This window comes from Drosophila virilis, chromosome 3 (assembly GCF_030788295.1).
Source record: "Drosophila virilis strain 15010-1051.87 chromosome 3, Dvir_AGI_RSII-ME, whole genome shotgun sequence".
Taxonomy (NCBI): domain Eukaryota; kingdom Metazoa; phylum Arthropoda; class Insecta; order Diptera; family Drosophilidae; genus Drosophila; species Drosophila virilis.
Genome location: NC_091545.1, coordinates 18,396,931 through 18,415,321, shown reverse-complemented (window position 1 = coordinate 18,415,321; position 18,391 = coordinate 18,396,931). Strand labels below are relative to the sequence as shown.

The 18,391-nt window shown below is 38.4% G+C and overlaps 1 protein-coding gene across 23 annotated transcripts in view; it reads right to left on the bottom strand.

Annotated features, from left to right (window-relative positions):
• The window catches only part of Rbfox1 (RNA-binding Fox protein 1), a 122,360-nt gene that overhangs the window by 85,922 nt on the left and 18,047 nt on the right, over positions 1-18,391 (bottom strand). For all 23 annotated transcript variants that reach the window (XR_011416525.1, XR_011416526.1, XR_011416527.1 and 20 more), the window contains exon 2: positions 6,606-7,024. Coding sequence is in view for 20 of the 23 variants with exons in the window: in XM_032435439.2 (XP_032291330.1) it covers positions 6,606-6,662 (57 nt within the window). In the remaining 3 variants the exon portion in view is untranslated. The remainder of the gene's footprint in view (positions 1-6,605; positions 7,025-18,391) is intronic.

The window sequence follows — 18,391 nt, the reverse complement described above, 5'->3', positions numbered from 1 at the left end:
CCGACCCGGTTAGTCCATTATCGAATAGAAATCTATAAAAGTTTCTGATTTTAAGCAAATGTCAACCGGGCATAACAGTTGCCATTGGGCGTGGCTGATTGCAGGACGCGCCAGTTCAATGCGCTCGTCCTGCACACTCAATTATAATTTGCTTAGACAGACAAACAGCCCCAGAGCCCCGGCCCAGGGGCCCGGTTTGAGGCCTTCAGGGAGATGCGGCGCACTCGTCGCCGCATTAGTAAAGAGCAACAGCCTCATATATGAATATATTTATGTGCATGTGTGTGTGTGTGAATATATAGCTGACTATGAGAATGTATGGCGGACTCAACGGAAGGACGCCGAAAAGTGTGCAGCATTTGCAAAAGTTAAAAGCATTTGTCGGTTTATCAGGCCCGCACATCCCACATGACCCCACATCAACCCACAGTCTAAAAACTCTTTTGACTCGAACCGCTTTTTACTCATTTCATTTCACTTCATTCTGTTACGAGTCTATCATTACGTTTCGTATACTAAATGAAATGAGTTACAAAAAGGAGTATGTATGCTGGCAGAGATTTTCTAAACTTCAATCACAATTTGTTGATACCTCTCCACGGAATTTAATGCATTGATTAGACAAGAGCCAACTATTAATTAATTATTCGGTGAACCTTAAGCATATTTTCTAATAGATAACAGTTTTCAAAAGCGGGCACATCGTGAAGAGCTATGTCTGAAATGTTAAGTTAAGAAAACTTGCCACGGGCAAGGCCGGGCAATACTCGCTGTTATATTTTATATTCGTATAGTTCCCATAAATGCCAGCCTTTAGAGAGACCTCAAGATGTAATATATACTTACAACGATAATAAACTTGTTAATCAAGGACATATTTATACGCAATAATTCCCATGCCAAGTGCCAAACACATAATTACCGATGCCAAAGTCAATGAAAGAAAACTCTGTGCCAAAGTTGGGCTAAGAGCCCGCAAACTGCGGCTTCTTGGCAGCATCATAAAAATTGCATTCAGAGTGTGTCCGTGTGTTTTTTTCTTGTGGCGATGTGGCGATGGCTCGGCCGAGAACGTATTTGACTAAAATCCAAAAAAAAAAAGATGCAATAAAATTCAATTGCAAACTTCGGTGCAGAGCAAATGAAAACAAAATAATGAATATACTTCGTAGCACGCACACACAAGCTTAGAAAGGGACGCCATGAAACTTGGTAAGTTCTTGCCAAAGACTTTTGGCCATACGAAAACACAACTACAGCGAAGAGGGTCATGATGGCGAGGAGAGGAGAGGGTAGGGCAGTGGGCAGGGTGCTACCTCCCACTTTACGGTACATTTTAGGGCGCCTGCAGCAAACACATGTCAAATGCGCTTTTTAAAAACAAGTTTTTCCTTCTAGCGTAAAGTTACAGCAAGGCCAAAAGGCGGGGCGGTGCGGGAAAAAGAAAACAAGTCGAAGGAAAATATAAGGAAAACTGCTTATCTCGACAAAAAGCCAAAATGTAAGGCGTGCGGCAGGAGGGCGTGGCAGCTGCACTAATGGTGCCAAGCAACCGGAAATGCCGCCATGCATGTCTGCCCCTAGTTGAACAAAATGGAGGCTGTGTCTTGCAACATGATGTGTGTGCGTGTGTCTGTGTGTTGTGTGTGAAGATCTTGATTGCCTTTTGCCATAGGCGAAATTTATAAGAGATGTATTTCTTTTATTTGTATGGCACTTTTTTTGTTTGCTGCCTTGGCTTTCGTTTTTGCTATGATAATTTCCGCAGTTGTTGCATTATATAAAACAAATGCAGTTGCCAGTTTGATTTGATGGCCGACTTTTCTTATACCCGAAACGATATAGAAACACGCTCGAAGCTGGGAATGTGTTGTATGCCGCGTACGACTTACGTATTGGAATTGACATTTTGGCCATTGGCCAACAAATGGAGATGGCAACAGAGGTAGAACGAGGTTCGAACTGCGAGCTACTCATTGCTTGTTATGCAATTGGCCGGACCCAGATATTTAAAACAACAAAAATTAAATATATATTAGTTTTATATATAGTTTAGCAATTTCAGATGTTTTCCAGATTTTATTTTCTCTATATATCTTTTGATAAGATACATATTTTTTTTATTTTCCTTGATTATCTCTCGTATAAATAGAGATAAATATTTTACTTATTTGTGCCAATTATATCTCATAAAATCATAGATAAAATCATCCTAATTTTTTGATTTGCAATATTAACCTTATTATTTAATAAATGCCTATTGGAACACACTAATTGGCTATGTACGGGAATTTCCCCGATTTCAGTTTCTTCGCTTAGCTCATTAAAATAAATGTTGCATACCGTAAGGCGCTGCCAGAAACAATTACAACAAGACCACAAAACAATTTCGGGACGACCGAATGCACTGGCCACGCCCACATGTGGGCATCATGCGGCAACGGCTTCAGCAACAGCAACAACAACAAACGCAACAACAAAGTGTGAAACGTTGCGAGTTAATTGAATTTTCGAGCGCGGCTGAAAACTGCAAAAACCTGCAGTCGAAAGTGTTTCTAGTTAGTTGTTTATGGCTCGCGTTTCTGTGGTTGTTGTAGTCCTTTCATTTTATACACTATTCACAAAGAGGGAAACGTGTATATTAGCTTTTTTCAAAGTCGATTGATTGCAGATGCTATACTATACCTATACCATACCTGACGTCCTTTTTTTCAAGCTGACTTTATCAATGAAAAGATTGTGCAAATCTTAATCTATTTTAAGATCGTAGCGATCTTGTTAGAAGGAACTGTCTCTATGTCTCTAGCTATCTATAGGCTCTCAGATCGACTCGGCTATTGATATTGTGTAAGAATATATATATACTCTATTTAGTCGGACATGCCTTCCTCTGCCTTTTGTGTACACTTAGAAACAATCATTGTATGCTTTTAACATTCAATTAATATCTTTCCCTCTGACAGCCGCTTAAATCGTGAAGACAGCAATATCTCTTCTAAGACAATAAAAGCACCGGCATATTCTTAAAGGAGGGTCATTTAAAATTGACACGCCCACATTCTTTGAGCACTCTTTATACTGAGCAGGGTATTGTGCAGTCGGAATAGTTTAACACAAATGTTTGCTCTTGTTGTTGTTTAAAGTAGTTGAATTGGCATAGTTGTTGCCGTCGTCGATGTTGTTACCGTCGCTGATGCTGTGTTCGTTGTTGTTGTTGTTTTTGCTGTTGTTGTTGTAGTTTTTATTGTTGTTGTTGCTATTTAGCTAGTGTGTTGGCTAGTTGGCTACTTATACAATTTCAGCTCGTTTGTTCTTTTCTTTTTTGGCTCGCCATGCGCGGCATTAGCTCAAAAAGTTGCCCATTAATGGCTGCACGGAATTCACTTTGGTTGCGATACATGTTCTATGTGTGTATATATATATATATATGTGTGTGTGTGTGTCTGTGTGTGGGCGCAGGAAAATGTGCTAAATTTTGTTGCTGGGCAAGGTTTTTAGTCGCTCAGGAATGTTGGACCTGGAGCTAAAGCTGAATCTGCTGTTGATTTTGATGCTACTCTGCAGCATGTTTGTATTTGGGTAACCGCTGACGTGGCTGCTGCCGCTGGCAACGCCTAGACCCCGGTCCCACTCCCACCCCTGCCACCCAGCCATAACCAGCTCTCGGGCAACGTTATCTGCGCGGCCCTGCGTTGTTTGATTGCGTAACAGGCGCTGCGCTCAACGGTTGCCGGCGTTTTTGTATGCCCCTACAGAACTTTGCACTTTGCACTTTGCGAATGCGAATGAGAATGGCAGCCGTCAGCTGCGTACTGCGCCGGAAGTCAATAAAAGTTGGCCTATTCCGCCGAAGGCAACGGCAACATCAGTCACCTCAGTCTGAGTCCATTCCGACTGCATGTTAACCAAATTAGCTGGAATTAGTTTGTGACTAACATTTTGCTTGACATGATTAAATTTGTTATTATTTGAATTGTTGTTGTTTGAAAAGCCGAGGCAAATATTCTATCTCAAAATTGAAAGCATTTCTCTAACCATTCCGAAAGATTCTAAGCTTCAGTCTGTAAGTTAAATTTGTTGTTATTAAATACATTAATCATGTTTTATTTTATTATATTGTTTTATTATTTAACTATGCAGTAAATGGATTTTGCTGGGCAATCCGATTAAAATCCAACTAATGTGAGTTCAAATCTTTCATATTTTTATAGCTTACGCCTGTCGCAGTTGCGAATTAACTAATTATCTTTATTTGTTTTTAAGAATCTCTTAGCATGGCTTTAATTTTAAAATAACGGAAACATTAAAAATATTTATTTCTTTTACAAACTACTGGAGAGAATTTCTTCGTGATGAAAAATTTCGATGTGGCGCCCTCTGTGTTACATAGTTCTAACTTAAAGCTTCTTCTCCATAGCAATTGGGCGTGGCAGGATAGGAAAGCTTTCACTAACATAGAAAGGGAATTTCAGGGGATGTCGCCTGCGATTTTAATGTACAGCGCCATCTGTTGTACGAACATTGCAAGCTTGAGTTGTCCTAGCCAGCGCCATCTGACGGCTTAGAAAAAACAAGGATAAGAGAAATTGGCGCTTGAAAGCACTGGAGCTTGAAAGCTCCAACGAAGCAACAGGCATAGCTGATATAAGGGCAAGTTGCAACAGACGCCGCAAAAGGAAAAGGAGAACAACTACAGTTAAAACAAAATACGAACCAAACGGAATAAGGATTGAATATGGAAACAGTAAAATAAGAAGAACAAAAAAAAACATAAAACGCACCCAAATATCTTCATTTAATTGCGTCCATTCCACATTTAGTTCCTCGTTCATGATGCAACGGCGATGCAAAAATTTCAAGTCGGTTATTAAGACCTTTGTCTGAACAAAGTCATGACATTTAAACGCCGGAGGCCAACCGTCCTTCTCCATTTGATATAAATTATAAGCACAACACAACTAAATACGTTTTTGAACTCAAAATAATGCCAACTTCAATTCAACTAATAAAACATATATATATATTAAAACAAACTCAAAATGTTTAACTCAAATTACAACTGCATTGATCAAAGGCAAACATGCGACTGAACTATTTCACGAGCCTGGCGCGCAGCATTTGCATGTGTGTGTGTGCGCATTGAACAGAGTCGCGCAGAGTTCGACTACGTTCTGTCTCGCTCGCACTGCAGCCGACTGCCGACTAGACACGTTCAGCACATTATGTTACAGCGTTTGCTGAATGTATGTGTGTGTTTATGTATGTCTGTAAGTTGAAATTGTTGTTGTAATCTTATGTTGAAATTCGCTGAAACTCATTTCGATACACCGTTTGGTGTCTGCATGCTGCGTGGGCGGGTGTTAGTGTGTGTGTATGTGTGTGTCTGTGTGTGTGTATGTTATGTTATTATTAACATAAATCGCTTGCGCTTGGATACGTCGATCATGGAGACGAGAAAAGATAGAGACTTTAAATGCAGCATGCATTGAATACTCTTCATAAGATCACGCGTATTTGGCGGGCAACCCACTTTGCCGTACATTTTCTATTGAATTTACAAATCAGAGGGAAAAGCATTTTGGATGGCAAAATAATAAAAAAGTTGAGTAGTCATAATTTTAACATGTTGGGAGCTGTCCGGTTAAGGGAGCTTCCAGTTTAAAAACTGCAGCATGGTGCAAGGTACTCCCAACTAGAACGCAAATATTCTGTTAGTTAATAAGATATCAAGTTAGTTTTAGGTATCGATATAGGTATCGATTATTATTTTCGCGATGATCGTTCGCTTTAAATTGTTCTCAAGTGCGCATGTCCGTTTTAAAAAATGGAATCAAGCAGCTGTAAACACATTAAAAACGATATATGCTAAACAAAAAAAAAGAAAGAAAGAAAGAAAATCAAATCACAAAATAAAAATGGGTAAGTGCAATATTTCGCAAAATACACAACTAAAGTTAAATATTGCAGACGCTCTTAAAACCAAATAAACTAAAAAGAAACTCAATGGCATATCAGAAATAAATCGCTTTGTCAAAAACCAAGAAATGCAGCTATTTCAGCGGGTTCAAAAGGAAAGCGTCAGAGAAGAGGACAATACGCTGACGTAGAGGAGGCTTATGCAAAGTTTTATCGGATCAATTTTATTCAAAGGCATATTGCCGATAATTTCATCAGTTTCACTTCTATTCACCTCACTTTCACTCGTCTATTGCCTAACCTGTACTCCTGTATTAGCCATATTTAAGCTCAAGAAATTTAAAAAAGATGTGACTATAAACACCAAAGTTATTAAAGAATATGTTTCCCATAGTCCATAGTCTGTTGGTCTGTCTCTCCATATGTCCGTCCGTCCGTATCTATAAAAGCCAGAGATTTGAAATTTTGTAGGTCTTTTACGAGTTTGTTTTCGATAATCGATAGCTTAGCCCGTTTCCAAGCCATCGATCAGAATCGATTTATAAATTCTGGTTTTTGAGCAAATCTCTTTGGCTTTAAGAGCTTGAGTCACCAATATTTACATTTACCTTCTAGAATAGTATACACAGATGAAGTATCTAGCTACAGCAATATGTAGCCAATTACTGCTAATAACATCAGTTACTCACCTGTCTCTGATGAAATTCCATCGCCGGCACGTTGCCATTTAGCTCAACGGCAGACATTTGTAAAACTGAATATTTTTAATATTTGCTTAATATTGTTTCTGTTTGTATTTTTTGTTTAGTTTGGCACTCTCATACACACAGTAACTTTTACACTTAGACCTTTACAATCTGCTTGTAATTTGACATCTGAAGGATTTCTTGGCCGTTTCTTTTACGTCGCACAGAATTTAGACAGTGACTTTTTCTAGCTGTTCCTTTTGTTGCAACTGTACGTGCCACGACCACAATAAGCAGGTTGCACGGTCGTGTTATCCAGAGAAATTTGTAAGACTCTCTTGGAATTTACAAGTAGCTTGTTTATTTGCGGCTTATTCACAGTTGTTGAATGGGTTTTTCATATCTCATTGGCGTTTATTGAACTGAAAGAAACAGAAACAAAATAATCCAAATGAAAATTCATTTAGTCTTTAAATATAAGTTGGTTACGTTAAAGGCAAGTGCTTAGAAAGAAAACTTTTGCTAACAATATATACTACGTCTGCATGTTTCTTCTATACGCTGTATATGCATATGGGTTATTTCAGCTAAGCAATCACATTTTTAAGTGAATTTCAGTTGATTTTATGGATTTTATGCCACGCTAACGTTGTGTGTGTGTGCGTGTGTGTGTGTGTGTGTGGCTGGGTGGCCAAATGGCAGGTGCTACAGCAACGGATGCTACATGTCGCATCGAGTTTTCTGAATTGAAAAAGTTAATAAGAGTTGATTCACATTTAGATGGTTAAAAGCCATTTCTATTGCCCGAATTTCGAGATTGTAATCAAATTCTTTTCGGATGAGTGAAATGGCAAAAATATGGCTCTGAGAAATCAATTTCAATTATGAATAGCACATGCTGCTGGAATGCGATTCGTGAATATTTAATTGACCGAAAAATGTTGAAAATTGTACTTTTTGGCTTTAATATCTACGCGGCGACATTAGGCCATTTATAGTTTTTATTATAAATACAGCCCAATCTAAAAATCACTTAAGCTAAGAAACATATACCACAGACTTTCGCTTGGTATAGATCTGAATATACTGTTCGATTCCAGCGTTTTATAAAACAAATTGATTTCTTAAAAAAAAAGATCCTAAGACGCATGAGTTTTCTTAAATGGAAATTTTACAAATGTAAGCATTCATTTATATAAATAATCTTTCTAATATTTTTAACCGAGTTGATATATGCTGACATTATCAGATTGATATGCTATTCGCTGTTTCATTTCAAATAAATGTGTAATCTATGCAAATCGCAGCCACTTGTGAATAATCCTCTCATGCCAAATGGCCCCCAGGAAAACTATCTTTCCTGGTTACGTAGGGATAGAAAATAAATGTAGAGCATAACTTTGTCTTAGCCAATATGCCATTAGAAGTGCATTTCCATTTTGTAGTTTATGCCACACAGAAGGAGAAGCGAGCTACAAATGGCCCTAATGGTCATTGGTAGCGACTGCTGTTGTTGCCTGTTGGCAGCCGGGGCTGAGTTTCGCTTTGGACTGCTGCCGTTTAACAAAATGCTGTTGCAATGTCTCCACAACTGTGTATATGTGGCAGCTACACACATCTAACTCTGTTTTACACACTTTGCTAACAATCTACCCGCCTACACTACTTTCTCATTTCTTCAAGGGTGGAAGGATGGTCGTGTTGTGTGCGAGTACCCGAAATGGCAAACGGAAATTGTGCATATTTCACTTAGCTTCAGCGCTGAAATGGCAAATGGCAAATGGCAGGCCAGCTAAGAGGTAAAAAGAGGAAACCAGCTAGCAAATATTTGTAAAATCAAACGGTCGGATTCTCGCTGCGTATCCCAACCACGCCTTCCCTGCTCCTCTGCTGCTCTTCCGTTTGGGGCTTATAAAACGTTAAGTGTAAATAAATTATTAGCGGAGCGTCAACCTGTGTGCTTTCCGTGTTAACCCTTGCCTGGAAACCAGCAGCGAGGGTTGTTCAGTTGGCAATCAATTTTAAATATTAATACCATTTTCGCATATTAAAAGAGATTTATCAATTTATGCACTTGCTAAGATGCTAAATACCCTAAAGAAAAAACAGATTGAAAATTAGCTAAAACTACTTTTGTTTTTTTTAAGAATATTTAATCCTATAAGATGATTATCTGCATGCTGACACTTAAAGCATCGATTGAGCAGATCTGTTGGCTATAACCTTTTGAGCTTCATTCTTCTTCACCTTGTTAGAATGTTCCTTGCCAGGTCGGTGGCTGTGGACCTTAGATGCTTGTCTGTTGACGACTTTGCCTATCATTTGATCCTTAAGGTCTCTTGCGATGATGCATATGACGATTACTGAGAGCTCTCTAGTGTTTAGATATTTGAAAGTGAATTACGAATCGGCCTTTAGATAAGAAACATGGTCTTTCAAAGCATAATCTAGTTCCTCAGGCGAAACTAAGAAGAATATTTCATGTAAGGTTTATGTTAGAAGTGGCGCATCCAATGGTTTATAAGTAACAATAATGACTATATGAAAAGCCCTCGTACAGTGAAACCTCTGCCGGGGGCATTGCAAAAATGTGCCATGTTTGCCAACAAGCAACGAGAGAAACGAGACAATTACCGCTGGGAACGCCGTCAGAGTCAACTCCCATTGCTGCTGCCGCTGCTGCTGCTGCTGCTGCTGCTGCTGCTGGGCAAACATGCAACTTTGAACAGCTATGCACACACACATCCAGACGCACACACACACACACACGTGCACAATGCAACACCAGCGATGAATGTGTGCCAACACAGAAAGGCAAAAACTAAAGCAGACATTTCAGTGCAAAAGTTTACGCTTTTTTCTTTTTGTCTCTGTGCGTGTGTGTGCGTGTGTGTGTGTGTGTGAGTGAGTGCAACGTGACTGTCGCCTGGGGGCGTGGCACCGTGGCCAATGTCTGCGTAGACAACGTGTTAAGCTTCAGTGGTTCGCCATTGCAAATGGGACACATTAGCAATGTAGCCAGCTGCAGCAAGCTGAGGGGGGATGGAATGGAATTTAAATGTAACCAAACATGGAGACATGCACCGAGGCAGGAACGGAGCCGGGGGCTGGCCGTGGAGCTATTGAGAAACAAACAGGCAAAAGCCCTGACGCTCGGTCTGAAGCCGTCTGTACGGCATGTGCCAAATGTGTCAGCAGTAAGGGAACAGCCGGCTGACTGATTCGCATGAAACGTTTCATTTTCGCGTCCAGCGACGAGCTCAGCAAATTAGTTGCAATTTTCTCGCTCCTTGTGTGTGAGCAAATGTATTTGAATTTTTGTGTATTCAATCAAATCAAGTGTGTGCTCGTACAGCGAAATGCCAAAAGAAATGCCTAACCTGCTTGAAGCATCATTAATGCCAATAGAAATCGAATTGACGTCTCTTTGAATTTATCAGCAATAAGTAGTTCTTTACAGAGCACACAGAAGATGTTTAGATCGATTTATACATGAGTTTCCTTTATGAGCCAAGTTTTATTAATCAGATTAAGTGTGGGAGGGACTTGCGATTATCAATTGGATATTAGAAAAGCATTATGTAGGCTAGTTATACTAAGTATCTGTTTTGTTAGGGCTTTGAGTGAAATCAGATTTTTATTTATTGTTTTAGTTAATTCAATCTGATTATTAATGCGATTTTTCACAGGTGTTTATTTCATTGAAATCGCCTAAAAATATTTAAAGCATACTTTTTGGGACATATACAATTATTAAGCGACCTTTAAAATCAGGCCATATGTCGTAGGTTCGGTTTAAAATTTAAGCTAGCTCCCCGAATAAATACATATGCATCATTTATCATACCACACAATTATCAAACTCAGGGTTACATACCCTTAAAAACTATATCGTTGGTTCGGTTTAAGCCTCGAACCAGCTCCATAAATATAGATAAGGTTTATCACATACGGGAGCCCAGATTTTATTTAAAGCTCAAGTTTACAAATGTTAACAATTTTCCTTTTTAGCCAAATTGGCATCAACCAAATGTGTCTAGATAAATCAAATGGTTGGAGCCCAAGTGAATTTTGTTTTGTTCCTGGATCTCAATCACGAATTTCTCGTTTGGAGTCCAACCATTATGTGAGAAAAGGGTCTGGCAATAAATCTTTGCGCAACTAGTCACTCATTTTCCAAATAAATTCTAAAAAGCGCAACTTATAGGAGTTCGCTCTCGAGAGACTTCATTTGCGGCGTTCGCATTTTGCCGCATGATTGCCGCCACGGGCTGAACTTCTGCTGCTTAATGCATTTGGCATTAGCCACACCTTATTGCCCTAATTCACCAGATCCAATAATGCAAAATAGTAGAAAGGTATTGAAAGTTCCAAGGACGAAGAATTTGCAACGTTTTTTTTTTTTTGGTTTTTTGTTTCTTTATAAACCTTTCTGCCTCCGGCCTCGGCGCTGACATCGTCTGTCTGTTTATTTTGCGCAAAAAGTTTTCGCGTTTGTTTGTTTATTTGTTTGTTTTGCTTGAAAACTCTTCAGCAGCGCCCAAGGCAATGCAACAACAACTAGAATAACAAAAAACAAAGTCAACAACAGCAGCAGCAACAAAAGGTTGCACTGCCACGCGTAGAATATTTCTAAGAGTTTCTCTTATGCTGCTGCATTCCGCGTGACTTTAAGCAAACATGTACAATCACACACACTCTAGAAACACACACACGCACACACTCACACACACACATACCCACGCCCACATCACGCTTTTGCTTTTGGCAACAAAGGCGCACTGTGAAGTTCAGGCCTCGGCTTGGTTTCCTAGCAGTTTTAACCCTGTAACCCAGCTAATAAAGGATATACCAAGCTGTTAAAATGCAAACAGGAAAATTAATTACATTTCCAAATGAATATATCTTTTGTAGGTTTTTTTTCATAATTTCGACACGAGCCAGATCTAGAACGCAAGATGTATATGAGTTCTTGATTGCGATGCACTAGCTGAATCAGGTGGGAACCTAGCATAGGAGCTAGCTTCTCAATTTTAAAGATATCTTGGCTATATATAAAAACTTCTGTTAACAGAAGTAATATGTCAATTATAGCTGAATCTTGTCTCTGTATTATACAGATAATACTGTATCGATGTGTCGAACATTGAGTTAATGTAAGAAAAAGAATTTGTAAATAAATAAATCCTATAACATGGTTACAATTGCTTATATTAACAGCTTTTGGTTTTAAATGTGTGAATTGAGGAATTTAATTGAGGAGTAACATTTTACACATTACAGGAAAGTCTAAGCCTATTTGCACTGCTCTAACTTATATCTGTTAGAAAAAACTGATCAGAATTTGTGCTTTTGTGTAAATAATATTCTATGTTTTCATATATTCATATTGCTGTTTTGTATCTGCGAGGGTAATTTAAATTCGACAGCTCGTGCAATATATAAAAGGGGAGTGAAAAAGGTATTTATTTATTACTTTCTTATGTTTTGAATCCTTATCTTTTCTTGTATATAGTTAAAAGGGGTATTTATTTATGATTTACTAAAAGTTTTTTTCTCTTATCTTAATCTTTATCTTTAACTTTATCTTTATCTCTATGTTCAGAGAGTATCGCATAGTCACGTTTCATTAACTAATAACTCTCAACTAATTCGCGTTGACTGAACTGTTGTCCTCGGCCTGTTATTGTTGCGATGCTTTATGATTTTTAATATGGCAGCAGCAGAGCTCGTACATTTTGCGGCAAAATTGTTGAGCGTTTTGTTTGTTTGGCTGCTTAAATATATATACACACACACACACACACACACCCACACACCGCAAAGCACTCAGTACGGGCCCAGTGCAATTGACAACTAGCCGTGACAGCAACAAAAACAACTTTGGAAACATCACCCACCACCCATTGCCGCCCACACTTTAAGCACCGCTCAGCTGGCAATTTCCCGGCAGCATTTTTCTACACTTTATGAGACATTCCATATATTTCAGAGTGTTCGTGTTGTTGCTTTAGCCTGAACCCATTTAAATTGGTGAAGAGGGTATATTGGTTTTGTGCAACTGCATATCAGAGGCAGAAGATTCTTATAAAGTACTTATATATATTATATCACAGCCAGATCTAATCAAATTAGCTTTTGACAGCTAAACACTAAATTTAGTATGCAGACTCTGGTATACATAGATTCAGAATATTTCATTTGTTCAATAAAGAGAATACACCTTCTCTTACATCTTTTTATACATTTATGTGCCTAAAAATTTCATTAAGATCGGACAATATGTTGCTGTATGTGTCTAAGAAAGAAACTTACATGTTTGCTACGACAACACTGGTCCAGGGAATCTCTAAGTCGGGCACTTCCGCCTAGAGAACTCTTAGTTGTTTTTCTTGGTCTATGTTTATGGCGCATTTGATGCTAAACAAGTAAGCGTGAGCGCTCGACTACGCGTTGCCAAGTTTAAAAAAAAATACATTTATAATTTCTGCTTTTTATAGTACTTCAGACAAGAAAGACATTCCAAGATGAGATTTAAATATGAGCATATACCTAATCGGGCTTTTCACTTATAAGCCTAGACAATATAATTGGGAATTTTATAGGGCTATTAAGCAAAGTTATATTATAGATAGATAGATATTTATTTATATATATATAAATGCTCACAAAAGGTTATTTTAATTATATTTTTAGCTTTTCCAAATTTGTATTAATTAAATGTGACTTTAAAGAGACGAAACCCTCAATAAGTTATTGGGCATTGAAGAAGTTTGGTCGACCAGGATTTGGAAACTCTAGTTTAATTGTCAATATGCTGTCAGCTTCTTCTTCTTCTTCTTCTTCTTGATAAGCCTATTGTGCTACTTGAGATTTTGTTTTGATTAGAAGTTTCGCTGGAGGGAAACGTCTGATTGCCTTTTGTAAAGTTTTTCATTTGTAGTGCTGACCAGAACAAAGGACCGAGAGCAACAAGCCATGGAAAAGACGCACAAAAAAATACGCCCAAAAAATGCGCCTGACTGGCAAATATCCTGCAAATGTGATTTATAAAGAACGACATTCATTTTATCAGCGTAGGTTTTTTGGAAAGATATGTATGTTACTTAAGCTTTGCCATACCCTCACTAATTAGGCTGTGTATTTATAAAAACACGTATCTACGCTTGGATAAATATGTATATACATGACTTACATCTTTGCCTCAAGCTCATAGGCTTCATCTATTTAATTTCTCATCATTTTTTACATTTCATCTATTTACTAATTACCTGCAATTATTTGCTGTTGAGAACAAATTTCTAACTGCCTGAAAGTTTGGTAATTAAACGTTTGTTTTTACTGCAAATTAGGCGCGTGGCAATGCGCTGATATTTCCAACTCACACAAACTGAGAAGTTATGCGTCTTTTCTGATTTGTACATTTATTATACCCCTATAGAAAGTTTTATAATTGTGTCATGAAATGTGAAGGAAATATTTCCGACTCCATAAAATATATATTCTAGACCTGTCTATCCGTCCCTCTACCTGTCTGACTGTTTCTATGCGGACTAGACTCTCTGTTTTAAGGCTATCATCGTCTTTAAGCTATGCATAAAATATCATATAGCTGTCATATGAACGATCGATTGAAAAGGAGGTTCTTATAAGGCAAGCTATTCTGTGTGGCTAAGATATTTGTATCAAAATCTCACATATGTGCAAAACCGTAAGGCAAATGTCTAAATTTTCGGCAAACCAAAGATATTCCTACATTCTCATTTCAAACAATAAACAATTAACTAGTATTTTAGTGTACCAATGGTAAAAATTAAAAAAAAAATTGCCAATATAATACATTTTGTACCAAGCGTATAACAGTTTGCAATCGTTACGAATGCGCTCTCTTCGCAGAGCAGAGCTCGCTCTTTACTCTCCACTTTGTTTACATTCAGAAACAGCTGCGCGGCACCCAGTTGCCAAGCATTGAAACATGAAATGCACTTTGTGCTGCAGTTTGCAGTTGCTGCTATTGTCTGGGGCTGAGAGATATATAGTTTGTTGCATAGCTCGTTTTTTATGTCGATTGCTTGACCTTCACTTGATTTGGACAGAGTCTGACATTGAATGCTGAGTGTTAGCCACACTTTGGATACATCCTGTGGCTTACTCGAGTGTTCAATTAGTGTTCCAACGAGTTGTTGTTACTGCTGGCCGCATTTGTCGAGTGCACTTGACAAGCACTTGACAGACAGACTTTTTCAGGTTTATAGCGTTTGGCGGTGATTTATGCACGGGACATAACTTTTCAGTTTTTTGGCATGCTTGCGTTTGTTCTTTTTATGTGTCAAGGGGAGGACACTTTAGTCCTCTATCTTGTAACAGAGTAACAGGCTAATGTAGCTACAATTATTTTCAAAATTATTTTAAAAATGTTAAGTGTACTTCATGCTCATTGAAGTTTGGGATAGATTTAATAATAATATAAGAAGTATGAGGATAGGGTTCAGGATACGGATCAGAACGTCTCACCAAGTCCATCTGGTTATGTCTCTCCGACTGGCTCTTTACTTTCAAAATTGAAATGTTTGTTCTAGAAGAATTAGTTGTATTTTCCGAATCGAAATTGCATACGTGGTATCTGCCAGTCGGGCACATTCGACTATCGAACTCTTATTTGTTTTTAATGAACCAATTTATATGCTCATTTGTGTGTGTGACGAATTTCATCTTGACCTTTTCGCCAAGCAACAAGGGTCGCTTGGCACTCCGTGTTGACAAAAGCAAATAATGTAAATACTTTGCCAGCTACTCTGTGCGGAAATAGTTTTGCAAAAATTACATGCGGCTGGCCGTAAAATCAAAAATAACAATAGCATCAAGGATCAGACCAAAAACTGACAAGAGCACAGTCACATTTTTGTGTAAAAACTTTGCTCGAAAAATTTGTAAGCTGCGTTTAAAATGGATTTTTGGTTGATGTGGGAACAGGACACACACCCATACGTCCACACACAAGGCTTTTATTGTGCTTAACAAGGACAACATTTGCACAGTCTGTGTGTGTGTGTGTGTGTGCGTTGGTGTGTGGGAGCTTCAAAAAATATGCAAATACTAAAATTTGTGTAGTACCCAAAAGGACATAAGTGACAACAATTTGCCAGCATGTATGGAAACACATACTAAACTACATTAATATATACGTAAATATATAAATTTGTGTGTGTAAACTTTGCTGTTGCCGCTCTGCTGCTCCATTTCCACTGCCCCGCCCGGCTGATTTGAATTTAACATTTGCATTTACAGTTGGCATCGGAAATGTCAACTACAAAGTGCACCTGAACCAAGAGGCAGCCATCGATCAATGTGGGCCACCAAACAACAGCAAACGATTCATTAAAGCCATGTACACAAGGATGCAGCTCGTCGACCACTTCAAATGGCGTTTTAATTGAGCCGCTGCTGCAAACTTAAGTAGAAGGACCAACAAAAACTGCAGCTCGTTAAAGTTTGTCTGGTTTCTGCATAATGATTCATAGAAAATCCAAAGCCGCGACGAAAAAGCGAAAATGTTCGCAATAGTTTTCACAATCTGTTCAAGAAGTGAAATCGAGCATATTGATTTTGTTCAAAAAGCGTCCATCTATCCATTTGTGTTAGGTCGCAAAATGGTAAGAAATCTCATAAAGGAATCATTTTGATTCAGTTCAAATCCATTCCGTCTGTATTATGCGCAAAATCCTCTTGAGCGGACAAAAATTGCCCATATTGTCGCTGTCCGCCCAAGATATGCGAGAGAGGATATGCGCAGAATAAATGAGAAAATGGCAGATATCGGGTATATATACCCTACTTCCATTTATCAATACTCTACTTCATAACTTCATGTTCATTATCATGCATATCCGAATTCGGGTCAATCGTGGAAATCGATGTCTTCATCAACTATATCACATTCTCGACTTTCAAATGGAAAATCTACATCTCATTTAGTTAAACTAACAGTTTGAGCGTCACTGCCTCAGTGTTACAGCTAAAATGTCATTCATCCTCAATCCAATCCAAGCTCTTTGCAAATGTTGTTAGCTAATATTATACTACCTGCAGTTGTTCTTTGTTCTTAAACATGTTTTTATCTGCAAAGTTCCCAAACTCTTTGCCAGTAATTTAATTGAAGTCCATGCCAAAGTCAACTCTGGCATTATCCCATGCCTACGATAGCTCTTAATTAATCATTTTAATGAACTGTCCGAAGCATAAATTGGGCTGGCCAGCACAAGGTGCACAGCATACCTTGAGGCGCAAGAATATGCAAATTCGGGGCCAAAGCTGCTTCAAATTTACGTAAATGTTCAGTTGCTGCAACTAGCATAAATTTGCGAATCCGCGTGGCATACTTGGGGACGGCAAGGGCCTTCGGCAAAGGAAAATTATGCGCAGCAGGCTGCGCTGTCGCTCATTTAACTCAGTTACGTGAAAGTTTAAGGAAAAACCAGCTACTGTTTTGTTTTTTTTTTTCAACCGAATTTAATACCTACTCTCTACGATAATTATATTGACACAGTTTGTACAATGGCGCTGGTTTTGCTGTCAACATTAAATACGGTGTGGCTATTCTTATCTAGCCGCAAAATAAGGTGCCGGCAGCCACGTGCTCACTAATGAATCCCCCAACAACAACGAGGTTAAATGGCGAAGCAGCCACCAAAAACGCCCCAAGAAATACGCTTTGCTATTTACAGCCGTGCGGCTAATTTCCACAACAACAGCAATGCAAAGAAAAGCAAAAAGGAAATGGAGCAAAATGTAAAAGTAGCTGCTTGCGTCACAAAACCTTAAAGCAGAGTATCCGCCGCTCAGATATCCAGAATTCTTCGCACTTAATAAATATTATATGCGATATAAGGAAGTTAAGATCAAGAATAAATATTAAATATGATGTTCAAGTGCCGTAGTCGCGTGTGTCAAAGCAAGAGGAAGCCCAGATAGGAAAAAAAAACTTTCTTATTTTGATAGCAACAAAATAGTTCTATAAACGATAATGCTTTTGCGATGAAATAGTATAATAAAAAGTTAAAATTGAAAAATTATATTTATTAAGTTGAGTGTTTAATAGTGTTTTGGTCCCTTTAAATAGCTTCCCTCTATTACAAACTTGATTCAAATTGAAAAAATGACACTCAAATGAGTACAAATTGTTTCAGCTGCACGTTCTGGCATCATTCTGTAGATATGCGGACACCTTCATCCTGACTGTCATCCGTCGGAAGCCAATGCGACATTTTTACCGCTGCCTTAAAATGCGACATCCTTATACCAGCAGATTTCAATTATGCAAAGAGATTTGCGGACTTACTGGACGTTTTGATTGCATGAGCCTCGAAGAGTCAGGCTGGCATATTTACTTTTAATTTTCATCATTAATTATGCAATACTTTAGCGTAAGCCTGAGCAAATGTTGACACCACAGGCAAATTATGTTTGGCCAAATTGGTGAGCATAAATCAAGCGACTGCTGGCAAGGATTAGCTTCTGTTAGTTTATATTAAAAACTCTGCGTTATTATGCCAATAAGCTAAATTGCTTGCGGCCGTCAGGCTGAGCTGGCCAATAGCAACTGGCAGACAAGCATTTTGGGATCGTTAATCATTCGCATGTTTCGTGACTCGACCGGCGAACAAATCGTTATAAAATTCGTGTGCAGTCAAGCATGGCCAGTTTGGGGTGCCTTAAAGTATGCCACAAATAATGGACACAAGCTAAACAATGCATGGCTTGCCGCAAACACAAAGACTTGTTAAAAGCTT